Here is a 27,349-nt window from a genome sequence, read left to right as displayed (position 1 = left end):
TTCCGTAGTACTGTTTTTACCTCTCTTTTGGCACCTCTAGTTTCTCTGTGTTCCAGTTAACTATCTTAACACACCAGTTATTTTGTAATCTCCTGAGGAAACTGCCTTTTCATTTTTAGTGTGCCTCTTATACTTACCTGAGTAGGCTCTCAGTAATATTGGAATGATTAAATCTCGTCTATTTCTAGGGTTTCAACTATCACTGTTATAAACAAGACTCTCACATCTATACTCTCTCTGCCCTGAGTAACAAATCTGGTAGACGTTTCTACTTTAGGTGCCTCAAACTCAATGTATTAAAATCTGAATTCATCTTCCTCAGTAACCCATACATGAAATCTTAAGAGTGATTTTTGATTCCTCCCTTTAGCTCCACCACAGCTAATCAGCTGTCCTGAAGTGTATTGTTCTTCAAAACACCTTTCAATATCTCCAATTACGTTTGTTTCCATCTTCACAGCCACTACTATAAGTGAGACCAAATCCCTTTATGTCTGCACTACTCAAAAAAATAAAAACACAAATCTGTCTTCCTGTCACAAAATTTCCTTCTCTCTGTATCCTTATGTACCACTGTCAGGTCTCTCCTCTTAAAAAGTCTTCATTATGTCATTATTCTCTCTAAAAGCCTTCAATGGCACCTTATTGCCTATCAGTCCAGAAAGTTTGAAGTGCCCTCCCCCACACCTCGTGCCTATAAACATGCTACCCATTCTACAAGGGATGGCTCAAGTTGCCATGCCTGTTTTAACACAGGGATTCACCACTCTAGCCAGAAGTATCTTCTCCCTCTGCTGCTATTCTATAGCTCAGAGATAGCATTGTCCAGATATCACTGATCACACAGTACCTAGTTCATTTCTGTGTCTATCATGTCCCCTACTAGATGGTAAATTCCTTGGGGTTAAGCGTCACATCTTGAACAATTTGTATTTCACACAGCTCCCAGCTCCACTGCTGACCTGCAGATTCTGAGGATTATAACTTTCAAGTGGAGAGCAACTATCCATGACGCAGTATTAAGAAAATGTTAGAACATTTTCAACACCTGGCTTAAAAAAGGCAAGTATGCATATGATGAAAAGAAATCAAAGCCATGAAGACTACCTGAATGTAATCAGGATATAAAATAATTCAGGCACTGAGAAAATGAAACTGTGATGATCATATCTACTCATTAAAGAAACTTACCTTGGGGCTGCAAAGTAAATTAAAAGAATGCCTGGAGTAGAAAATGTGTCTTAGTTTATTTATGTTAGTATAAAGCTAAGTAAACAATATCTCAAAGCTGGAGTCAAGGATGGCATTTTTGCTAGTCTAGTCCTACGTGCCTTAAAAAGACTCCATATCTCCCCCTCAAAAAAAAAATGTCCACAATTACTTTCCCAACCCCAACTGTTTATAATAGTATTAGCTAATGGTTCCCAGATACAGTTTATATACGGTGTGGTGCATTCTCTACATAAATTTTTCTTTTCACATTCAGAAAAAAAGCTGATATAATAGGTGAAATTTTATTAAGCTTCTTAAGAGAAAAATGCTAGCTAACACAGTGCAAAAAATTCATTCATATGGAAAAGTCCAGTAAAAAGAAGTAGGATAAAATTTATCATGAAGTTGGCTATTTGTGATGCATTCCACAGAACTGCTTTATTTTGTAATTAAATATAGAAGGGTCTTAAAGCTTGTATCAAAATTAATATTTATGAATAAAATACTTTTATATTTGATTCACAAAAAGTTTATTTTAAAAAGGACTCAAATACAGGTTTTCTTAAATGAAATTTGTTTTTTTTTTCCTTCTGTGTTTTAAGAATGGCTTGCTTCTTGTAATCTTTCTTAGGTACATAAATACAGTTATACTATATTAGAAAGATAATATAGAGTAAGCCTTAAGAAAATGTAAAGTGATCACCCTTGTTGAAATAAACAAAATCCAACTGAGTAAATTGAAGATATAATTGACTCTATTAGGAAATTCACGAATCAGGCAACATCCCATCTAGCAACTTTCCAGGTGCTGTGAGGGGTTGTACAAAATGGAAGGATTTTATAGGAATAAGGGTGGGGCAAAGTAGCTATTAGCAAAAGAAAAGAAAGGACTATTTTTAGGCCAGAACATCTTTGTAGGGGGAAAGGGTGAAGGGAAAGGCAAGGGTTTTATTATATAGATGGCTTCTTCTTCTGGAGGCTGGAGAGGGCCCACGTGGCAGATTACCGAATTGGTGCTGACCAAAAAATTCCAGACTGGTTAAGACTACATTTCTGAGGGAACCCTCCTACACTGTTGGTAGGAATGTAAGTTGGTACAGCCACTATGGAAAACAGTATGGAGGTTACTCAGAAAACTAAAAATAGAATTACCATATGATTCAGCAATTCCACTCCTGAGCATATATCCAGAAAAAACTCTAATCCAAAAAGATACATGCACCCCTATGTTCATAGCAGCACTATTCACAATCGCCAAGACATGGAAAAAACCTAAATGTCCATTGACAGATGAATGGATAAAGAAGATGTGGTACATTTATACAATGGAATACTACTCAGCCATAATGAAGAATGAAATAATACCATTTATAGCAACATGGATGCAACTAGAGATTATTATACTAAGTGAAGTAAGTCAGAAAGAGAAAGACAAATACCATATGATATCACTTATACGTGGAATCTAAAATATGACACAGATGAACCTATCTATGAAACAAGAACAGACTCATGGACATAGAGAACAGTCTTGTAGTTGCCAAGGGGGAGGGATGGAGTAGGAGGTCGGGATTAGCAGATGTAAGCTATTATATACAGAATGGATAAACAACAAGGTCCTACTGTATAGCACAGAGAATTATACTCAATATCCTATGATAAACCATAATGGAAAAAAATATATATAATTGAATCACTTTGCTGTACAGCAGAAATTAACTGCTACAATTGTGCTACAATTTCACAACATTGTAAGTCAACTATATTTCAGTAAAAAAAAAACAACAACACTACATTTCTGGTGAAGGTTAAAACTGCAATTAGGTTAGATCTTAAATCTAGGTTTGGTATCATGGGCTTTAGCACAAGTGACACCATTTTGGGCCTGTGGCTTTTCTCTTTAACACACTGATGTAATAAACTAACGAAGTAGAAATAGCAATGCCCACATTTATGTTGAATCTCAAAAACCTGTTTTAGTTTGTCTTTTAACTTTTCTGGTGTTATCTATTGTATTAAAGAAAGGGGTAGTGGTATTAAACTTGCTTCCTGCACATTCCAACCTCTTTATTTCTTAATGACAAAGAAATCTATGTGTGAAATACTGGTAAAACCGAACCAAAATCAAGAGTATTCTAGCCACTGATGAATCTCCATGTTAATTCAGGTAACATTTACTATGAATTATTGAGCATGGACAACACGGTGCTATGGAAGTACTATGGAGATTTAAAGAAAAATATTATACTATGTGTGCTCACTGTCATATTGTCTCTGCCCAATATTGTTTATATTCTTGCAGTTAGGACATATAAGCATAAAAAAAAAAGGTGAAGTACTCAATCTCATAAGACACATTCCAAGTGTCAAGAGTGGGACAACCATAATGCCCAGGCGGGTAGAGGCAGGAGAAATTACTGTGGGGTCAGAAGAGATTGACTTGAGCTAGATATTGAATGATGGATTTAGAGGAGAGCAGAAGACAACTCTGCTTGTCTTCTGAAGAAGAGTGAGCGTGATCTAGGAAGGGTATAAAAAGAGCTATCCTGGAGAATTTCTACTGGGGAGTAGAGGGAGAAAAGGTTAGAAAGTCAAGCTGGAGCCAGATTATGAAACTGTAATATCAGCTTTAAAAGTCTGGGCTTCATTCGAATAACAGTGGTTCTGAGATTCCAGTATATACAAGAATCACCTGGGGGAGATAGGTGACTAGATAGATTTTAACTCCTGAGATTCTAATTCAATAGATTTGGGATGGTCCCAGAAAATTGCATTTCGTAAAAAGTTAGTCTCCCCAGGTGATTCCTGTACAGGTGGTCCAGTGGCATACTTTGAGACACTCTACCTGAAGACAAAAGATTAAGAATCTTTTCCTAATTGTAGTAACTCTTGCAAATTTTATGCCAATTTTCCATAAGTTTGAAAACACCTAACTGCTAGGCCCAGAGGTCTCTCCTCAGTCTTTGTGTTGTCCCATTTTTCTTCAGTATTTGGCACTGACTGTTTAAACCTTGAAAACTATCTTGTTAACAATACATTTTCTGGTTCTCTCTGCCTCTTTGATCTCTATACTATCCTGTGGCCTCTCATATGTTGCCTTTTCTTTATGGTTTCTCAGGATTCTGACTTTGGTCCTCTACATTTCTCCCTTCATTTCATTCACTCCTAACGAGTAAGGAGAATCTTCATGCCAACCTCAGAAGTTTAGACTTTGTCCTGTAGATAAAAAATAGTTATAAAAGTTTCTAAACAGTGGAATATCATACAGAAAGGAATTTTCTAGAAACATTACCTTGGAGATGGTCTGCAAAAAAGGATTAGATGTAGGAGAAATAGGAGGAAGGGAGAATAATTAGATTATCAAAATAAACAGACATTTAAAGTCATCATCAAAGTGTGGCTTCAGAATGAAAATGTTAGTTTTCTAATAGTTCTTCCCTTTCAGAAAGTAGTCTTACTTCAATAAATTAATAGATAAAGCACTTTTGGAAATACTAGTTTCACTATCATGTAAGTTTTTAAGAAATAACTATAATGTAACAAATCAGGTCCTCTGCAATGTTAATCATAGATAATAAAAGTTTGACATGTCATCATTCTAACACCAATGTGAGTTATCCTCCAAAACAAGTGGCATAGGATTCTATAGTATTTGATCCTTATATCTGATAAGCTTAGGTCTTTCATTATGGAGTCAATAAATCATTAATACAGATATTATTCATAAATGTCAATGCCTTCTTTTGACTTGAATGAAGAAATGTAAAAGTGTTTGATTTACCTAGTATGAGTATATTCAAGATAAATTCATACTCATTGGTAGTCCATGTCTTATACACAGTATTTTATATAATTGAATCCATGAAGTTTGCCAAATGGACAGATAAAATAGTATTTAGGAATGATATTCTAAGTGCAGTAATTCAGACAGAGAAAGACAAATATATCACTTATGTTATCTAAAACAATGATACAAATGAACTTATTTACAAAACAGAAACAGACTCACATAGAAAACAAATTTATGGTTACCAAAGGGGAAAGGGGAGGGAGGGATAAATTAGGAATTTGAGATTAATAGATACACACTACTATATAAAATACACAAACAACAAGGTCCTACTGTATAGCACAGGAAACTATACTCAATATTTTGTAATAACCTATAAAGGGAAAAGAATCTGAAAAAGTATATATATATGCTGAATCACTTTGCTGTACACCTGAAACTAACACAACATTGTAAATCAACTATACTTCCATTAAAAGAAAGAAATGATACTCTAATTTAAACATTCTAGAATCTTTGAAAAACAAAGGCAGAAGGCACCCAAATTAGGTGTAACCCTACCGCCACGTAATTTAGTACATAAAACAATTTATTGGCTGTTTTTTCTCAAGTGATCCACACTGGGAGATGCTAAGCCTTTATGAAGATCAATTTTAACTCTCACTACAAGAAAAGTCAGGGGGATAGAAATTATTGCTCCCTAATGTGTGATCTTGGGAAAATTATTTAAGCATTTTCTTACTTTCCACAGCATTATTGTCATTATATACTGTGAAGATAAAATTAGGTATCTGTTGAATGTTCTTTGAGCATCTTGGGCCAGGAGAGCTACAGAAAGCCAAGGTGTAGTTATTTTCCTATCTACTATTTCTCTTGCCTTTTTCCTCTTGTTCTAGCCTCCTTGGAAATGAAACAAACTTGGCTGTCATCTTCTGTTTAATAACTCTTCATGTAGTTGAAATTTCTATTCTCCACAAGTACCACAAGCAAATTTCTTCTTAAGGAGAATTACCTGAACTATAAAATAGCAATCTAGGGCTGTGAGTCAGCATTTCACCCACACACATCAAAATGATTTAAAATAGGTAACACATAATCTTTTTGAAAGACATATAAACCTCCTTGGAGAAGCTCTGAGAAAATTGGAGTTTGAAAGTTTATGAATAGTTTATTACATTTCAATAAGTGTATTGCGAATCAATAAAGCAAAAGTTAAGGACAAATGAGCTCACTACCAAGTCAGTTATTGATCCTTAAGTTCCAAAATAGAATAGTACAGGAAGGATATAGAGAAAATAGGACTTTTTGTGATAACAGAAACTTTAAGTATCTTAGGAACATAAACCTAAAGAAATTATAAGACACAAAGAATTTTCAACAGCTACTTAAGATGTTTCTTCAAGTCATTGTTTTCATCTTTTTGATAACTAGAAACACTATTTCATTTTCACTCTTTAAAATATTAAATCAAGTCAAATGAGTTTGTAAAAAATGAACATTACCTTTTATTGATTCATTTATGCTTTCAATTTCTTGTATATCTTCCTCTCTTGGCTTTGAAAAGTCTACCTTATTAGATGTTTATCTTATGTGACTGTCTTAGCTTGGGCTGTTAGAACAAAATACCATAGACTTATGGTGGCTTAAACAACAGAAATTTATTTTCTTACAGCTCTGGAGGCTAGAAGTTCAAGATCAGGGTGCCAGCATGGTTTCTGGTAAGGGTTCTCTTCCTGGCTTGTAAATGGCTCCCTTCTCACTGCATTCTCACATGGTGGGCAGAGAAAGGGTGAGCAAGCTCTCTGGTGTTTCTTCTTATGAGGACACTAATCCCAACATAAGGGCCCCACTCTCATGCTCTATCAACCCTGATTACCTTCCAAAGGCCCCATGTGCAAATACCATCACATTGGAGGACTTCAACATATGAATTTTGGGGTGGGGGGAGGACACAAAAATACACTAATAGAAAAAAATGATACTGGCTCTAAATCATTAAGTCGATAAAATGGAAATGAACAAGTCAACTTGTTTTCAAATCATTCCAGTAGAAAGCCTCCCTTTTTATTCCTTTTATTCCTTTTACAGCAATCTAAACCAACAAGAAAGGAACTTCCTAAAAAAATTTATGAACATTAATTTAATGAAACAGTAACTTTTAAAAACCAAAAACAGAAAATGCAACACACATTGTTTTGGTAAAAAAATGAGAAACAGAATATTAAGCCATTAGTATATTAAATAAAAAAAACTTTTAGTCCCCCATACCTTATTGCTATATCAACTAAAGATTCTTAAAATAATTTAAAGCACTTGGATGTCCTTGGAAAATAATATTAAAATGTACAATAACATTTCTGTATTATATTTTCATAGATATTATTAGAAGGAATAGTAAATTGCATATTCTTTCATTCAAAATACGGAAATCTGAAATACTAAAACAAAATTGACAAAATTATAATCGTAACACAAATAGTGATTTTTACTACATATTACATACATTTGAGGGTATAAGAAACATATTTTTCTTGATTGCACAAAATGCTTAAATACAGCTCTCTAAAAACATTTCCATGTTCTTATCAATGACCATAAGGCGAATACAAGGCATTTTTCAAAATTTTGAGTGTGAGTTTAGGGGAAAGCAGGATGGAAGGTGACTGAGATCCAGAGTTTAGGTGACGTGGCGAGGTCGTCCAAGTAGCAGGCTGCAGAGGTATGGATGGGACCCAGGATTTTCTTGTCTAAAAATGCTGCAGATTAGTGTACTCAAGCAGAAGGGGAAGAGAATCTAATTACAACTGTAGAAACTTTTAATTTTTCAAAACTCAATTAGGTGTGTGTATGGTCCATTGGTATCGAGCTTTAACACCTGCCTGTTGCCGTAAGTGCCATGTTCCACCACAACCCCAGCTTCAGCACACTTGCTGTTAGCAGCTAATTCTTTTTTACAGAGAGTCACAAATTGGGAATAAAGTTCTAACCCCTCTTCTTTTCCAGAGTTAGAGTGATACTGCATGCTTCTTCCTTTTACTCTCCCCCCAAGGGTGGCTTGAGGGATGATAAGAATGTTGCCAGGTAGATCCAATACAGAGACACGCTTGCCATTTTCTGTTTCACTTAATTTCACATTTAACAGTGTATTAACTGGGTAGGGAAGAAAGGAGAACATTTTGAGGTAGAAAACAAACATGAAGAAAACCAACGATCTTCTAGTCAGCAAACCTCATGTTTAAAATCCAGTTTGTCAGCTCATGCTTTTAACCCAAAGTTTCTATTTAGATTTTAAAAGCTGCTTCAGTAAGCTAAATGATCTAAGCATGAAAAACAAGGAAAATTTCATGCAGAAAATGTCATGATGTTTTAAATCTGACTTGGCAGTTAGGATCTCCTAACAATAAGATAATCCAGAAAGGACTAAAGAATTAACTGTATACTGGAACTTCAAGATATTGTTGCCCTGGGGGATACATGAAAAGATTTTGCCTTTTTGTTCCTTTTTATATTTCAAAACAAATCCCACTGGAAAAAAAAACATGACAGATCCTCCACACACTTATTCTACTTTATAACAAAGAACATTAAATAAAAACCTTAGTGCATTTATTATTTTAAACTTAGTTGCCTAGAATTCTAAGCTGAGACAAAGGTTCCAGGTTCAATCCTGTTATAAACTAGTTGATTTTGCAGTTTTATAACCTCGAAGACATTATTAACAGAGACTAATTATTTTACAAACATCACCAGTGGGAGGATAAAGGTGAAAGCAAAAATCATCAGAAATTCACTGTCAACTGGGAAAGTAAATCCAAAGGTATAGAGTTACTGGCATTATCTTCATATACATACAGGAAAATATTGTATTATTATTTTTATGGCACTTATGCAAGTATACTCATAGCTAATAAGAAGTGTCAAAATAACCATAAATATCCATGTGTAGCTAAAAAATCTAAACTTAGAAAATCTTTACATTTCAACATTAGCCATTTTCAAAACAATAAGCAAAAGAAATGCCTAATATAAACACCCTTAGGGTCTTCCTACCTCTATAAAGGGTATAAATAACTTCTGCTTGTAAAGAATAGTCCTGAGAGGACACAAACAGTAAAAGAACTATTGAAACCTCACACTCCTGTGTGAATAATCAGGCTTGAAAAGGTATGCTTTCTGGTGGGGTAGTCAATGGTTTCAACTACTAGAGAGCCTGTAGTAAATATTAGCAAGGATTCAGTACAGTGGCCCCACTCTACAAATCAAGGAATTAACCTGGTGAAAACCTGCTGAGGTGAACACCCAAATGAATTCCTAAGCTCTGCATTAAGCACTATCAGTTTTCATTTAACTAATGCCTATTTTAAAATACCTCTAGGGACTTCCCTGGTGGCGCAGCGCTTAAGAATCCGCCTGCCAATGCAAGGGACATGGGTTCGATCCCTGGTCTGGGAAGATCCCACATGCCACAGAGCAACGAAGCCTGAGCGCCACAACTACTGAGCCTCTGCTCTAGAGCCCGCGAATCACAACTACTGAGCCCACGTGTTGCAACTACTGAAGCCCACACGCCTAGAACATCTGCAACAAGAGAAGCCACTGCAGTGAGAAGCCTGAGCACCGCGACGAAGAGTAGCCTCCGCTCGCCACAATTAGAGAAAGCCCGTGCGTAGCAGTGAAGACCCAACACAACCAAAAATAAATAAATAACTCTAATTTTCTCTAGTACAAATAGGACTTTGCTATATAGCCTGCAGTCCTATTGATTGCTTCTAAGAAAACTATAATTCTCTGGAGCATTTCATTCCACGTAAATCACTATCCAGCTATCCAGGCCTCAGGCTAGTGACAGACTAAGGAGGCAGTTTTGAAATAACAGGCCAGAGAGGTAAGTATAATTTATTATATTTCCACACACTTCCCTCTACTGGATCTAACTGAGAATTCAATTAATGCTGTTGGTATACAAATATCAGTATATAGAAGTAAATATAATACAAATACAAATGTCAGTAAGTAGAATTAAAATGAGACAATGAATTAATGGCATCTTGGAAACTCAAAGATTCTAAGACAGGTTGTCGATCAAATATCTCTAATGATGTATATGGGAAGTTAAGTTTTGACAGGGCCCTGGATCTCTGTCCAATTATACTGAAGATGAATTGAGGAAGATTCTGCACATCTATACATTAGCCATGCTATTTCAGACTTTATGGATATAACTGGCTGTTATGTTCCCAAGGGCTACATGATTTGATTGGAAAGATCTGAATCCATGTAATAAGTATGAGGTCGGGTTTAAGAGAATCCCATCACACTGGCTTACTTTGCCTCCTGGAACAGAGGGAAGTACAAGCTACTACTATCAATAATAGATGGACTTATTTTGCTTACAACTCACACCAGTAGAATGTGATTCTTAGAGTCACAGCTCTTTACTGAGAATCATGATATATAAAAGCTTTGTGTTAGACTATCCACTAGAAGAGTTAAAGTGGACTTCCTCAGTGTTTTTATTTGGCCACAATTTGGCCAAAAATGCTCTTCCTGTTTTTGAAGATTTCTACTATATAGCTTTCATGGTCAAGAAAGCTTTAATTCAAGGCAAAAACAGACAGAATGTCCAATATCCAAGCATTAAGTCCTGGCAATAACCCTCTGTAACAGGAGACCTCATTTCATTTTCTCTTTAAACCCTTTAAAGCTCCCTATTATCCTTCAGGTTCAAATTTCATTTTTTTTTTACATATTTATTGGAGTATAATTGCTTTACAATCACGTGTTAGTTTCTGCTTTATAACAAAGTGAATCAGTTATACATATACATATGTTCCCATATCTCTTCCCTCTTGTGTCTCCCTCCCTCCCACCCTCCCTATCCCACCCCTCTAGGTGGTCACAAAGCACCAAGCTGATCTCCCTGTGCTATGCGGCTGCTTCCCACTAGCTATCTATTTTACGTTTGGTAGTGTATATATGTCCATGCCACTCTCTCGCTTTGTCACAGCTTACCCTTCCCCCTCCCCATTTCCTCAAGTCCATTCTCTAGTAGGTCAAATTATTACAGTTACTTGCTTTCCATTCTCACCTACTGCAGTCCCTTCTCAAGTCTAGTTTTCATCCTCTGACAAAGTTGTTAAACATGTTTGATGTCTCAGCATAAAATCCCCTCTAGAAGCTTTAGCCCTTTGTCCAAGCTGTTCCTCACTGGGCTATTTACGCTTGAGTTCCACTACTTAAAGCTCTTCTAGGTTAACTTCCGCCTGCTTCAACTACCCATCTATATAATTTATATTTATTAATCCAACTAATGGGTACTGCCTTTACTAATGGAGAGAATATAACCTGTCCCCAACCTTAGGGACAGCTTGACTATTTCAGGCTTCTTTTTTTGTACATAATTATTCTATCAAATACTGTCTTGAGATAGTATATAATTTGATTTGGTATATCTGAACCTATGTAATTATCACAAGGAATGTGCAGTGATATAGAATATCGAGGGCACTGGAAAGCTGCAGGCAGGTACATTATTGTTCAGAGATGCCTGAACACTGACTCTTTCTCTGCCCGCAGAGGAGGTGTGGCTGTGATGACACTGAGCTTGGTTTAATAATCATCTTTATACACATTTCCTAAAAAGAAGTGCATAAATGGTTAATGTAAACTCTTTTATAATAATGATATAAGCCTGATCTTCACATATTTGATGGGAACCACATGTTGTACATACAGTGTCACCTCTATGCCCCTGTTAGGGACTCTGAGAGATAAGGAGACTATATTAAGAAATGCAGCATCTATTTCTCCCTATGTGGCCACCCTGCTTCCAACAAGTTTCTGTATCCTTGGCTGAATCTCAGTGTGTTGTCTGTGTGTGTGTGTGTGTGTGTGTGTGTACACTCTTCTAAACCAATCTATAAATGATCTGAAATGCTGCAGATATTTTAAAAGAATTCTACCACACTTGCTTACATTAAGCTTTGGAAAAGACAAACAGCTAAAGTCAACAACAGTACACAGAGTTAAGTCATTTATAACTTACATAACAGTACAATTTAAGATTGTGCTTTTTTCCCTTCTGATTCATCTATCTATTGCTAGTCACTCTCACTCTTAAAAAAGAAACATCAAACACATACCCATTTTGGGAAGAAGCTCTTTATCAGCTCCCTTGAAAAAGCACAGGTAGATCACTAATCCTCTCTGGACCTATGAGAAACCACAATAAATTCAGATTAGAAAGAAGCTTCTATATACAGAGGTAAATGAATAAAATTTCAACTTTTATAGATAAAAGGTTAAATGCAAAAGAAGAGGAATAACTTTTGATAATAGATTTAATTTCTTAAATATGTGAGAAAATAAAATCTTTTTCAATATTCAGTCACCTCAGTTATCATTTTTCAAAAATTAAGTTTAAAATACAGCCAAGAGCAGTAAAGACCCCAAGTTATACCTTCAAACATTTACTTCTTTTTTTTTTTAATTAATTAATTTATTTTTGGCTGCGTTGGGTCTTCGTTGCTGCATGTGGGCTGCAGTGAGTGGGAGCTACTCTTCGTTGCAGTGTGCGGGCTTCTCATTGCGGTGGCTTCTCGTTGTGAAGCACGGGCTCTAGGCGTGTGGGCTGCAGTAGTTGTGGCACATGGGCTCAACAGTTGTGGCTCGCAGGCTCTAGAGAGCAGGCTCAGTACTTGTGGCGCATGGGCTTAGTTGCTCCGTGGCATGTGGGATCTTCCCAGACCGGCGCTCAAACCTGTGTCCCCTGCATTGGCAGGCGGATTCTTAACCACTGCGTCACCAGGGAAGTCCCCAAACATGTACTTCTGATCAAAATCATTAGTACTATGAACTAGCCTCTTCCTAAGTATGGCTGACAGACTTATAATTAGTTTGCAGGGGCCCATTTATTCAACACCAAATGAATTCACATTATATCAGATATGGCTGATGTATAAACAACACTGTAACTGATATGTTTTTTGACATCATCATTCTTTGTTCCTCCTAATCCATTTACTTATAGATAATGAAAATAAGGGTCTGATTCTATTTCAATAAACTCCAAGAAACTGCTGTCCAATTATTTTTTGTTATTTTTGTTAATACATTAAATACACAGTGATTAAACCTTGGAAACTGCATTCATATTAAGTTCTACATCAAGAGGTTTTCTGTTATCAGGAATGTAAGCTTATTTATTTTATACAATGACTTGGATAGTTCTTTATTAGCTCTTGTAGGACAGAGACTATACGGAAAAGAGACACTTGACAAATGACTTTGATTTTGCTGCAGAGTGAATCATTAAATTTTTTATTTTGTAGATTAACCCTCTGAGTCCAACAGCTATTACAAAGATTGAGTTAATATCTGTAAAGTGCTTAGAACAGTGCCTGGTTCATAGTAAGAGCGATACAAGTGCGTATTAAGTGACCATGTAAAAAGAAATTTAAGGACTGAAACACAATTTATTTTACATCTTAACTCCCAAAGCACTTTACAGACTGTTTTGTACATGATAGGGACTCTGTTGATTGCATTTAAGTTCTACTGTATATTACAGGCTCTATGTGTTATCTAAATACTCTTGTAAATAAACATAAATGCAGCTCTGCACTCACACCTGACTTACCTGGATAAGAAGTAACCTTTTATAAGTGTAATTGTGCTCTTGAACAAACAAGTGCCTCCAGGGCACACCCATAAGTAAGGAGGTGGCAGGTTGAATAATACAGATATCTGCACCACTGTCACAGCTCTCTACACTGGGATTGTTTCAGCACAGGCCAAAATTTCTCAAGCATACTCATATTTGGACACATGCAATGTCAGAATTAAGTAATTGCAGGAATGAACACCTGTTGGGACTTCTCTGGTGGCCCAGTGGTTAAGACGCCACCCTTCCATTGCAGGGGTTAGATCCCTGGTCAGGGAACTAAGATCCCACATGCAGCATGGCTTGGCCAAAAACAAACAAACAAACAAAAAAACACTAGTTCTTTCCTTCTACTTACCACACTACCTCTTCATTAAGGTATTTTCTTTTAGTTTATTCCAAAAATAGCTCTTAAATTGTGATCTACAAATTCCCCTCCTCAAGTCAGAATCACCTTCCTTGTAGCTTCTTTTGGTATAAATAGAACATTTCAAATATATAAGAAAGTACACATAATTCTCACTGTAGGTTAAAAATGTTCACCTTCCAGGAAGAAAAATATTAGCCTGTGACAGCAAAGGTCTAAATGAATGAAACCAAGAACACGCAAAGTAACCTTCAAATCAAAAAGTAAACTTAAAAACAATTAAAAATGTTTTTTTTAATTAGAACTTTTAGTAATAGAATAGCTGATGCTTGAGAAAGAGGAAAGAATTTACTCTATCTAATTACTCATCAGCTCTTCATACTAATTTAGCCATGTGTGGGAGTGGAAGAGAAAGCTTTAAAATAGCTTTTAAAGTTAATAAACACACTGATAGTTTGGAAGGCTGCAATAAACTATCCGTGATTTTGCACAAGGAGATGTGACATGAAGAATATAAAAGGATAAAGAAGCATGGAAGAAATCTAAATGATTAATAGTTTGGGATTTATAGTCCCATGAAGCAAGTATAAAAATAGGCAATTCTTTGGACAGTATGGCAAAAATAATAAAATCTCAAAATAGGGAAGAGAAATTTTTAAGAGACCATAACAAAAGAAATAAGAAATGAATTTTTGAGAAAGAAAAAGGGAGGGCAAAAATATAGGACTGTTTATGCTTATAAATATTTCCAAATTACAAGGGAGTAACAGATAGTGATTTAAGAATAGTCACCCACATATAGTTCATGGGTAGTATTTAAAATAATAACTAGGATTGTGTTAAGGAGTGCTAGATTTGGGACGGAATTCAGCAGATGAATGAATGAAATGCTCCTACATTAGAGTTTCTGAGTACCTCCACCAGTTTTATTTATCATTATTACACATTTTTTTCCTTCATTTCAACTTACTCCAAAAAATAAGTCGGGGGCCTTAAAGAAAATTTTGTTTTTGCATGGAATTTTGCATATGGGCAGGCTCTTTTAAAAAGGCAAATATTCAAACAGAAGGACATCATATTGGTGTAAATGTTTAAAATTCTTTGGAGGAAATGTGTTCGATAACAATGCAACATTATTATAAAAGTAGTCATCTTTGTTCCTGGTGGGAAATAAGTCAAGTTTTTTAGAGTTTCTTGAAAAAAGAACTGCTTCATGGGCAATCTCACGACTGTGCTAACACCTAGCTGCAGTCAACCTAAGAGGGAATTCGACGGGATCCGGAGCACAAGTCAAAACAGATCTTGAACGCTTGCAACAAATCTAACCTAGAAGCTCGAACCAGATCAGGACAACTCACCAGCAGCCCGAGCATCGCGCAGGGCGTGGCAAGGCTTTTTGCTCTTTTGAAGCAAGAGGTCTGAGCTACTAGGTCTAAAGTCCACAGAGCTCAGGTAGGCAAACGGTGAGGGGAAGCTCCCAATTCCCGGGGTGCCAAGCAGGGGACACCCTCTTCCTCTCGGAAAATAAGTCCGAGGGAGAAAGGGCCAGGGTCGGTGGTGCAGGACTGAGGAGAGAGGCGACCACAGGTAGGCACTGAGGGCAGCGTTGGGCGGACCGGCCGGGAGTCCCGCCCCGCCCACAGCACGTGCCATGCGCCACGCGACCGGCTCGGAGGGAGACGCGAGGGCACAAATCGCCTAGACAGTGCGGTGAGAACCGCCCCTGCGCGCCACAGGATAACCGGAGCTGCGGAGCCGACGTTACCTCCACCCACTGGGCCGCTGCGTCCCCTTCGGCAGGGCGTACTTGCAGCCGGGCGTGCAGGCACTGCTGCAGGAGGGCCCGGGCCTGAGGTGGCCGGCCACTTTCAGCCATGGCTCAAGCCCGCGCGGATATTCCCCAGATTCCAGCCACGCGCCGCACAGGCCCGCCTCCGGCGCTCAGGGAGCATTGGACGGGGCGCGACGCAGCGGAGGTACGTGCTGGTCGCCCGTGGCCCCGCCTCCAGAAGGGCGGGGCCTCTGACTGGCTCATCGGTGGCCCGGATGTGCGGTCTTAAAAGACTTGTATGTGCTAACCCTTACCCCAACCTACATGCAATTCGGTAGAAGGCGCTCAGTGTATGCTTTTAAGCGAGTGAAAAGACCCAGTGGTTCTCTTCCCAACATACCTTTTTTTTTATGCGGAACGCGGACCTCCCACTGTTGTGGCCTCTCCCGTTGCGGAGCACAGTCTCCGGACGCGCAGGCTCCGGACGCGCATGCTCAGCGGCCATGGCTCACGGGCATGTGGGATCTTCCCGGACCGGGGCACGAGCCCGTGTCCCCTGCATTGGCAGGCGGACTCTCAACCACTGCGCCACCAGGGAAGCCCCCAGCATACCTTTTAAAGAGACATTTTTCAGCTCAGAAAGCTTAAGTTTACAGACGTTGAAAAATTTTAAATCTGCTAAGTCCATATTATGACCATTGTGAAGATAGGTAAATAGAATGAGTCAATTGAATCACAAAACAAGCGGAGGTGGAACTGAAAGCTATAAATCTTTCAAAAAAATCTCCTTACCCCAAATAATAAAACAACGCTGCCTCCTCTATCAAGAATGCTATAAATCATTCTGTTCTCGCAGTTGTGGAAAGGTGTTGGTAGGCTATGTGAATACATATTTGGAGATCAATCTTTTAGAGAATATCCTTGCTAAAAATATTCTTATCCAAGAAAGTGTTTGATTTTAATAAATTTTTAAACATGCTACTAATTCAAAAATAAAATGGCATAGTCTGATGCACATAATGATACTGAATTCTGTGGTGTTTCCTGTAAGTACATATTAGAATGTAAATGAAATTAAACAAGGGCTTGATTTTCTTTCCCACATAATGTATTCCTTGAACCTGCATCAGATTAGCATTATTTTTCTATGGGCTTGGAGGGTTTAGATGAAGAATAATAGTGTTACCCTGACTGCATTACCCAGGTCATTGATTTGGGCTTGGTTGGCACAATATGCCTATACATCCTGGTCTCTGTTTCAGAAGATGACATCACTGACAGTGTTGCTATCCATATAAAGTAGTGTAGCTGAAGAAAATAATCTATGTATAATGAACAGTCCTTTCTACAGAGAATTGAAGCTGCCTGTTTGCTGGTTATCTTGCAGGCTGCCTTTCACTTTTTGTAAAAACAGAAAGCAAAATCTTACATTATCTCTGATTGAGGGATTGCAGGGGTTCCTACATTTGTTGACATTTGTCTGCAGAGCACAGACAAATTGCATTGTCTGCACCTTTATGTCTCTTCTCTTTCACTCCCAGACTCAAGTTTTACAGGCTTGAAGGAACTTTGACATAGAGGGCCCTTAGCCTTCACCCAGAATAAGAGAGGACTAAATGTCCGTTTGTATATGGGTGTAGGAGATAGGGAACTCTCTTGAAAATAGTCTGTGGTTCCCAGAAATTTTTCCACAGTGAAGGGACGTTAGCAAATTGAGAAATCCTTCCTGTGGGTAGATGGAGTCTGGTTGGTAATGGTTAGCCTCTCAAAAAACACCAATTACTTTAAATCTTCCTGTTAAGTGAGGATCTTATTCTTTCTTTCTACCTGCAGAGGGCAGTAGAGAGTAGGCACTAAAGAGAAAGTATTTACTTTCTGTATTTTATTTATTTTTTTGAACATCTAGTTTCATTCCACAAAGAATTTAAGAAGGTCAGCCATACCTGCAATAAAATAGTGAAATGTGAACAAAAATAAAGCATAAGGAGTAAAGAAAATGGAATTATGTCAGTTGGAATGTGGAAAATTGAAAACAAATAGACAAGACAGTGGTTCTTGACTGGAGTGCTGAGAAGATAATGTAGCAAAGTTTTCACAGATATACAACTTCAATTTTTGTTATAAAACAGTTATGTTCATCACATGTAATGTTGACGTGGAGCATGTTGTACAATTTCCTTCAAGTTAGATGTAAGAGGCAAAGCACAACATTAAGTTGGCTCTAGAGGAAGAAGATTCACTGGAACATAAGAGAGCTTTGCCTTGTGAGTATACAAGAAATCACTGTCTGGGCAAGAATAGTTCTCAAACAGCTACAGTGCTGAAAGGAGACCATGCAGCTAGTGCATTAGTTATGAAAGCATTCTAGGCCCTCTGAGATGGTATAATAATTTAGAGTTATTTTAAGTTGTTTAATTCATTCAAGTTGGCTGCCCCAAATTTTAACAGAGAACCACTTCTGAAAGATCCTTTGCAGCTGATAGTAAGCTTCCTGATTGTAAAGAGGAAAAGAAAGAAAAATGAACTGTTTCGTAATCTGTTTTATAGACTAAGAAATCTGTTTCTTGGACTAAGCAGAGCTTTACGTAAGATTTAGCTCTAGAATGAACCTCTTGCCCGAGGCTTTACTTGGAGGTATGTTAATCAGTAGATATGCAACAGGAAGAGATAGAGGTTTCATTTCAGGGAAGGCTTGGAAGAAACCTAGCCCCCTACCTCAAAGCTTAGAGAGGTTTTTTTTTTGTTTTTTTTTTCTCAGTGCCTAGGGAGGTGATCAGTTTCTGAGAAATTAGTTCATACTAACTAAATTGCACATGAATTGGGATAGAACCAGAATACTAATTTATTCATTTGTAGTAAGAAATATTGCTGTGACATGGAGTGGAAATTCTCACATAAGGCATGATCAACACATTTTCCCTTGTGCAAGCAGGGTATACAAGATTATATTCAGAAGTCTCTTTACCAGTTTACTATGAGAGATAGTCACTCTTCTACCAGGGTATCTGAAACAGGTGTGAAAGACCCAGGTGAATTCGGGCTTCAAGACACATGGCGCACCTGGTGGCCTCTGAGACGGTGGCGGCAGGGTCCGCGGCTCTGGCCTGGGGCGCCCAGGCTGTGAGGGGAGCTGCCGCCGCCTCGGGCCCATGGGGTCCCCTTCCCCCAAGGCCGCTGAGAGGCAGCTGGCCGGGGAGCTTATCCCTCCCTGGGTGAGCAAGCTGTCCTGGGCCGTGTGGACCAACAGCCTGTTCCCGGCGCGCGGCGGCGGCAAGATCCTGCCCAACAGCCCGGTGCTCAACACGCACCTGGTCAAGAGCCACCACCAGCAGGATGGCATAGAGAATCCAACAATAGGAAGAGATTTGAAAACTGTCCTGAGGTTCTGCTGTTGTCCGATTGAAGGATGCCCGAGAGGCCCTGACAGACCAAGTTCTCAATTTTCTCTCAGAAAACAGCACTTTATGAAAATGCATGCAGAAAAGCAGCACAAACATAGTTAAGTGCAGCAATTCGTATGGCACTGAGTAGGACTTGAAAAGACATCCAGAGGATTGTGGCAATACCTTCCAGTGCACATGTGGCTGTCCCTATGCCAGAAGGACTGCATTTACAGTCCCACATCTACCGAACTGGCCGTGCGATCCCTGCAGAACACAGGGATCCATCTAGTAAGAAAAGGAAAATGGAAAAGTGCCTGCACAACCAGAAGTTGTCCAGTAAGACCAGTGAATCACTGAGCAACCAATCAACCCCAACACCAGATGCTCAAGAGCTAGAAACTTCAGAAATAAAGCTAATGGCTTCCTTTGAAGACTCTTGCAGCTCTAATGCCAGAAAGCAGACTCTTCCAACTCGTCCAAGGTATCCTCAGAAGTTGCTTTTACCAAAGCCTGAAGTGCCTGTCTTTGTGCCTACAGCAGACTCCTCAGCCCAGCCTGTAGTGTTGGGTGTCGATCATCAGGGCTCTGTCCCCGCGGTTCTGTGCACTTACTGCCCTTGTCCATAGGAACCCTGATCCTCGGCCTAGATTCAGAGGCTTGCTCTCTAAAGGAGAGCCTCTGTCTTTCAAAAATTGTAAATCCCGTTGCTGTTGAGCCAATTAGCACAGGTGTTCAAGTGAACTCGGGTAAAAGTCCATCTAACTCTTTACAAGAACTAGGGAACACATGTCAAGAAAACAGCATTTCTTCAATCAATGCACAGGCAGACCTGTCTTACACCACACAACACTTTTTACTGTCTGCACAGTGGGCTAGCCCTGATTCCTCTGTATCACCTTGTTCGTAAACTGATTTGACATTTGGTTCTCAAGTTTCCCTTCCCATTAGTGTTCATACTCAAAATTTTTGCCCAGTTCTAAGGTAATGTCATCTATAGCTGCTCAGACTGATGTATTTATAGATCCCAGTTTCCCGTCAGGTGGGATCTCTTTTGAGAGAAACTCAGACCAGTGGAATGCGAAGTCCAACAGATGATCGAGTACAGATAGACCAAGCTGTAATGTGTGGAGACATTTTTGAGAGTGTTCATTCATCATATGATGTTTCTACAGACAAATTATAAGCAGCAGCTTAGTAGCAGAGACTGTAACTCATGGTTTGTTACCTCAGAACCACCCTAAAACTTTAAATCAAGATATTGAGAAATCTGAACCAATCATGAACTTCATTCAGCACACAGAATAGTACACTTTCTTCACAGAACATGACAGATAATCAGACCTGAACCAGGGATTTATTAAGTGATCTGGAAAACATCTTGTCAAGTAATCTGCCTGGTCAGACACTGGACAATCGTAGTCTTCGTCTGACACAAGTAATGGACCTGACACCCAGCTCCCATCTGGCCCAACCCAGAATCCTGCAGTTGATTTTGATATTAGAGAGTTCTTTTCGGCCTCAAAAATCCAGACTCAAACTAAAAAGAGTGAACTTAGCCCCATAACCACTGAGCCAGTCTTGGAATCGCTGGACATAGAGACCCAAACTGACTTCTTACTTGCAGACACCTCTGCCCAGTCCTACAGTCGTAGAGGAAATTCTAACTTCTTAGGCCTTGAAATGTTTGACATTCAGACACAGAGGGACTTGAACTTCTTTTTAGACAGTAGCCCTCATCTGCCTCTGGGAAGTATTCTGAAACACTCCAGCTTTTCCATGAGTATTGATTCGTCTGACACAGAGACCCAAACTGAAAGAATCTCTGCTGCTAAACACCTACCTGCTCTAGAAAGCAAAGTTCAGTTAAGCAGTGCAGAAACACAGACCATGAATTCTGGCTTTGAAACTTTGGGGAGCTTGTTCTTCAACAGCAATGAAACTCAGACAGCAATGGATGACTTTCTTCTGGCGGATTTGGCCTGGAACACAATGGAAACTCAATTCAGCTCTGTTGGAACCCAGTTGTGTGCAGAACTACACCCAGTCTCCAACTTCTGAAAGTGGAGTTCACATGGGGGATGGCATTTACGGTTCCCTTCTGGATTTAGAAGATGGAGAATGGGGACAACAGTATTAACTCTATTGAATGCAGTTGATGATACAGTTACTTCGATTCTTTGAGGTTCTTTGCCTTTTGCACTTATAAACATGAAATTTGTGTAAAAATGTATGAGTGTATTATAAAGTGTAAGATGTTGATCTAAAACAGTGATTGTTTTTTGTGTTGCCTACATTTGCCCTTTCAGTGTAGACATCCCTTCTTTAAAAAAAAAAATGTATTTCACACCTTTAAAACCCATCTAGCAGGGGACTTCCCTGATGGTCCAGTGGGTAAGACGCAGTGCTCCCAATGCAGGGGACCTGGGTTCGATCCCTGGTCAGGGAAGTAGACGCTGCATGCATGCCGCAACTAAAACATCCCACGTGCCACAACAAAGATCGCATGTGCCACAAAGAAAATCCCCAAGTGCAGCAACTAAGACCTAGCACAACGTAAAAAAAAAAACAACCCATCTAGCCATTTAGCTGAATCAAGCTTACCAGGACTAGTGTACAAACTTTTCAAATTTTTGAAACATTGTAGTTGACATATGACTTACTTAAATTGCACCTAAAATACTTTTGCCAGTGCTTGTTAGAAATTCCTGTTTCCTAATAATGTCTAAAGAAGTCTGATGCTGCACCATCAGATTTAAACACCATCAGCTTCATCTGCTTTGACATCTTACTCTTTCCTTATTTGAAGACACAAAGGAAAACTACAGCTGTCTTTAGCTTTTTTTTTTTTTTTTTTTTTTTTGCGGTACTCAGGCCTCTCACTGCTGTGGCCTCTCCCGTTGCGGAGCACAGGCTCCGGACGCGCATGCTCAGTGGCCATGGCTCATGGGCCCAGCAGCTCCGCGGCATGTGGGATCTTCCCGGGCCGGGGCACGAGCCCGTGTCCCCTGCATCGGCAGGCGGACTCTCAACCACTGCGCCACCAGGGAAGCCTCTGTCTTTAGCTTTTGGGACAATTTTCATATAGTCAATGCCATCCCTCCTCTACGTGAACTCTTACTGATAGCAGTGTAAGTGTATAGTACTTTCCTCACAAGACGTGTTGCTGTAAAATTCTTGCTTAAAGTAGCAGCAAGCACTTAGTGTAAATAGCGATCGTTTCAGTCTAAGTGACAATAAGTCGCCCCAACTATGGAAACGCTGGGCTGTGGAATCATGCCTATTAGCTCATACTGGAGTGTGTCCTATGAGCGTCCCCCCTACTCCCTACAAAAGGCCAGGGCGGTGCTCCAGAGCTGCTCCTCAAAGAGCACCCACCAGCTGAGTCCAAGTTTTGTCACTCTAATTGTTAAAAAAAATAAAGTAAGGAGAAAAGGAAATTCCCCACTAAATTTCAATACTATGCATAAGCTTGATAGGGCAAGAGTGCAATAAACAACTATTTTAAAGTGAATCTTCTTTTCATCCACCTCTCATTTTTTCCTTGAATGAGGAAACACATTGGTCCAGCAAGGATAGTATCTGTGCCTTGAGGATAGCAATTATAGAATAGATCCATCTAAGATGTGGTATTCTGCATTTTGTTGCTTTGTTTAGAGAGGATAATACCAGTCTTCAAAGGAAGTAAGGTGATGACTGATTGCTTCAGTGTTTAAGAACATCTATGTTTTGAGATGGGTCTGTGGTCAAGTATGCTTTTGAGGTTTTCTGTATTTAGGAGATCCTGAGTTCTTGATTGCTGGCCAAATCTCAAGCAAGTAAAAATCAGTGCAGTCTGTAAATTTTTCTAAGTTTACCCAAAAAAATACTCTGTTCCTTCTGTGGCACATGCTTATGCTGCTGAAGGCTAAATCCTCAAAATAAAACCTAAGGGGGAGACTAATAATTCATTAAAGTATAATAAATCAGTGGTTTGCTACTAATTGCTATCCCATAGAAGAATTGTTGGTAGTGGATAAATAATATATCCTAGGCAGATGAACTCAACCTAGTAGATAAAAGTTTGCTTTGGTCACAGTTGCCTATGAATATGGCAAAACAAACATAAAGCCTTAACTTAGAATTTCATTATGTTTTAGAGTCATCACTGCCTTAATGTTCAAACATCTATTTAAGTTCTCCTAGTAAGGAGAAATGCATGTTTGATTATGCCTTTTGTAAATATATACACAGTGATCTATGGCTTTAAAAAATTTTTGTGTTTCTGTGACAATGTTAATCCAGCCAATTGAGTTATTTACAGAAAATTGAGGATGCAGTAGTTCTTCATGTACAAGTAAGAACTGTTTCCCCCCCCAAAACCTTAGCTACCTGAATTGTTCTAAGGTTATTTGTAAGAGCTGAAACTCAGCGATTGAAGAGAAGTGAGAATTCTGAAAAAAAAAAAAAAAAGTCACTTGGGGCTTCCCTAGTGGTCCAGTAGTTAAGACTCCACCTTCCACTGCAAGGGGCGTGGGTTCGATCTTTGGTCAGGGAAGTTCCACATGCTGGAAGGTGTGGCCAAAAACAAAAAAAAGACACTTGGCACATGCACTAAGACTGTGAGGAAAAAGGAAACATACATATGTAAATAAGAGTCTGAAATAAAAACTCCAAGGGCAAATGCTCCAACCATAATCATATATTTGATATTTTGTCATGGAGCCTCTTCTTACATAGGCAGAAACTGATGCCATGGTGTTAATCATGGGCTTAATCATGGGCTGTTGAAGCCCCTCCAATACAAAAATATGAGGCCTGGGAAAATTATAGTTCCCACCTAAGAGCTGAGTCCCTTCTTAACACAAATAGTTTGTACAACCAGGTAGGAAATGGAATTGAGTTTGGAACTTGATATTGACTGTTCTTTTGTTCCACTTGCTTTTTTAAATTCTTATTTTATTACTGTACCATTTGCTGGTGTGTTGCCTAGGTAATGTAACATAGCAAGTGCTTTTAACTGTAAGGCAATGATGCATATCTTTGGCAATCTGTAGGGTTTCCCCAGGGCAGGCTGATAAATTATGTTGATGTTTGGGTTATTTTTCAGTTCATAATGTTGTGATAACTTGGCAAAGCATTGCATAACCTTCTGAATATTTGTATACTTCTGTTAGCTGTTTTGTCAAGTCAGGCCAGCCTGTTGTAAGGGCCTTTTAAAATAATTTTGACACCTGCATCCTTTGTAGAAAAAAATTGTGAAAGATTTTGAAATGGGCAAAAGAGATTTCTAGATATCTTTTTAACAGAATTCTGGAACCTCTGGGATTTACCTGGTCCTATAGGGCTATACAGGGTTTGTCTTTGACTAGACTATCTTACAACTCTGTAGAGATAGAAGCTAACTCTTTGAACACTGATACTGTCTATAAAAATGTAAAATTTGATTATTACTCTGTGGGTATTGACCGGTTTTGCCAATTTTGCATCCATTTGTAAATTCATTTCAGCATTCCTTACCTGACTAAAAGTATATAGCACCTTGAGTAGTTCTCTCTCTCTCTCTCTCTAATAAACTTTAAGTTTTAGAATAGATGTAGATTTACAGAAAAGTTGCAAAGATACCAGAGAGTTCCCATATACCCCTCACCCAGTTTCTTCTGTTATTAATATCTCAAATTACTATGGTATGTTTGTCACAACTAAGAAACCAGCACTGGTATATTAATTAAACTCCATACTTTATTCAGATTTATTAGGTTTTCTCTAAATCCTTTTTCTGTATCCCACCCAGGATACCACATTACATTTAGCTGACAAGATTCCTTAGTTCATGACAGTTTCTCACACTTTCCTTGTTTTTGATGACCTTGACAGTTTTGGGTAGTACTGGTCAGGTATATTGTAGGATGCCCCTCTATTGGGATTTGATGTTTTTCTCATGATTAGAGCAGGGTTATGGGTTTTTGAGGATGACCATAGAGATGAAGTGCCCTTCTGATTACATCATATCAATGGTACATTCTGTCAACAGGTCTTATTGATGGTGATGTTGACCTTAATTACCTGACTAGGGTAGTGTGTTTGCCAGGTTTCTCCACTGTAAACTTACACACAGACCCACTTCCATGATTTAGTCTTTGGAAGCAGATCACTAAACACAGCCCATACTCAAGGGGTAGGAAGTTACGATCTACCTCCTTGGCTAGGGAGTATCTGCATAAATTATTTAGAATTCTTTATTTGAGGAGATTTGAGTTCTTTTTTGAACTGGCTGTAATATATTACTGGTTTCTTCCTTGCTGAGTTAAGTATGAATGAAATAAAAATCTTTGACACATGTTGATTTTATGTTTGTATGAGAATTGTGATTTTATTCTTTTTAAAAAATTATTCTCATATCGTTCTACCAAGAAATGTGGGAATTATTTTTTATATAGTTCTTTGAAATCCATGGATAAGTGCCATAAACAAATACACTATTTGGAAAAGAAGATATTGAAGATTATTTATAGTCAGAGAAAAAATAAGTTATTTTATCACACTGACTGTATCAGTCAGGGTCCTATCAGCAAATAACACACTCTAAATAGGATAACCTGGGAAAGTTTTATTGACAAAGGCACTATTTACAAAGGTGTGGGTGTAGGGGCACCACAGTGGGTAGTGTAGTAACAGCTGAGATGTTACCGTTCCCTTGGGCATGGTAACAGGTGAGATGTTACCATTCCCTTGGCCTGAAGCGAGAAAAGGAGAGAGTCTGGAATCCAGGGGTAGAGACTTACATAGACCCTTAAGAGAAGGAATGAGCCTTCTGCTAAGAAGCATAACCAAATTTAGGTGGCCCTTTAGGAAGGGAGCTAGGGAAATAAATACCTGACTGCATTTTCTACCTTCCTTCCACTTCCTGCCAGAGCTCCCCATTGCAAAAAACAGCCAATAGCTAGGAAGCCTGGGGACCTGTTGATGTCCCAGCCTCCAGGGCAGAAAGCAGGGTGGAGAATGCTTGCGTGTAGATCAGGAAGGCCAGCAAAAGATATCTGGCACATTGACTGAAGAGGTTGTAAAGGCCACATTGAGGTTTCTTTTGTCATCTTTTTGTGGGAAGGTAACAGCTGAGAAGACAAAGAGAGACATAGCTGCTGTTAACATTTTTAGCGGAACTATTTAATTTCTCCAAGAGTTTACAGAGGTGAAGTTTGACTTAGTGAGTTATCAGTGTAAGATGAGTCAAGGTCCTTGACCCCTCCCCATCTTTTTTTCCAGCCATTGGGAATATAGCAAGACATCAGAGGAGAATGGTTGCTGCGATCCTAGCCTTGGTGAAAATGTCTCCTACGCAGCCCAGCTTGCATGGCAGGAAGGTGTCTACGAAAAATTAATCAGTCGATCTAAGACAGAAATTGAAAATTTTATTTGAGCCAAATTCAAGGATTGTAATCCAGGAAGAGCATCTCAGAAAGCTCTGAGAACTGTTCCACCCATTAGAAGTCAAGGCACAGTTACATAAGTTTTTCGAAACAGAAAGCTGTACATTAAATGATGCATTATTGACAGTTTATACAATCCAGATCTAAGCATCATCTAGCGGCCCCTTACAAGATGGAGAAAGAATGTCACCTTTTAAGGAGTTGTCTTGTTGATGCTAGGAGAGTGTTGCTTTTTACGGTTGAGCAGGTATTTCTGCAGGTGGGGGAGGTTTGGTTGATGCATAATGCAGATACACAATGGACAGTAGCAGAGGAGAGAGGAGGTCAAAGGGCAAAGAATTTTTTTTTTTTTTTTCGGTACGTAGGCCTCTCACTGTTGTGGCCTCTCCCGTTGCAGAGCACAGGCTCCGGACGCGCAGGCTCAGCGGCCATGGCTCACGGGCCCAGCAGCTCCGCGGCATGTGGGATCTTCCCGGGCTGGGGCACGAACCTGTGTTCCCTGCATCGGCAGGCGGACTCTCAACCACTGTGCCACCAGGGAAGCCCGCAAAGAAAAATTTTTATGTTTAAATTTTTATTATCTTGTCATAAAATATGAATTTTATTTCACAAAGGGATGGAACCACTGCCTTCAAGGGCTCTTGCAGACTTAACTAAGAGGCACGTTAGAGGGAGCCACTATGGCCCTAAGCCCTTAGAGCTCTCTTTGTGCTGTGGGGGAAGAAAATTGGAATCAGATTTGACTTGATACAGAAAAA

At 38.9% G+C, this 27,349-nt stretch overlaps 1 protein-coding gene and 1 pseudogene across 2 annotated transcripts; one reads left to right on the top strand and one right to left on the bottom strand.

Moving 5' to 3' along the window:
* Positions 1-7,532: 7,532 nt before the first annotated feature.
* On the bottom strand, positions 7,533-15,933 carry DTD2 (D-aminoacyl-tRNA deacylase 2). Its single transcript, XM_082648843.1, has 3 exons — positions 15,797-15,933; positions 12,145-12,214; positions 7,533-8,152 (listed from the first exon to the last, which is right to left on the bottom strand). The coding sequence occupies exons 1-3, from the start codon at positions 15,905-15,907 to the stop codon at positions 7,827-7,829; spliced, it is 507 nt and encodes a 168-aa protein (XP_082504969.1). The 5' UTR covers positions 15,908-15,933; the 3' UTR covers positions 7,533-7,826.
* Positions 15,934-18,874: 2,941 nt separating this feature from the next.
* LOC309818040 (ATM interactor-like) lies at positions 18,875-21,243 on the top strand (annotated as a pseudogene). Its single transcript has one exon. The product of its transcript is annotated as an ATM interactor-like (transcript).
* The last annotated feature ends 6,106 nt before the right edge of the window (positions 21,244-27,349 follow it).

Source organism: Grampus griseus (assembly GCF_964374135.1).
Source record: "Grampus griseus genome assembly, chromosome: 2".
NCBI lineage: Eukaryota > Metazoa > Chordata > Mammalia > Artiodactyla > Delphinidae > Grampus > Grampus griseus.
Note: the sequence above shows the minus strand (reverse complement) of the source record. Positions and strands in the feature narration are given on the sequence as shown.

What these genes read in the sequence shown, in the direction of transcription:
- DTD2 (XM_082648843.1), bottom strand. Translation starts at nt 15,907, where the DNA reads ATGGCTGAAAGTGGCCGGCCACCTCAGGCCCGGGCCCTCCTGCAGCAG. An exon ending in CAGCGGCCCAGTGGGTGGAG is followed by an intron (nt 12,215 to 15,796) that starts GTAACGTCGGCT and finishes GGTTTCTCATAG; the next exon opens with GTCCAGAGAGGATTAGTGAT. An exon ending in AGAGCTTCTTCCCAAAATGG is followed by an intron (nt 8,153 to 12,144) that starts GTATGTGTTTGA and finishes TTCCCTACCCAG; the next exon opens with TTAATACACTGTTAAATGTG.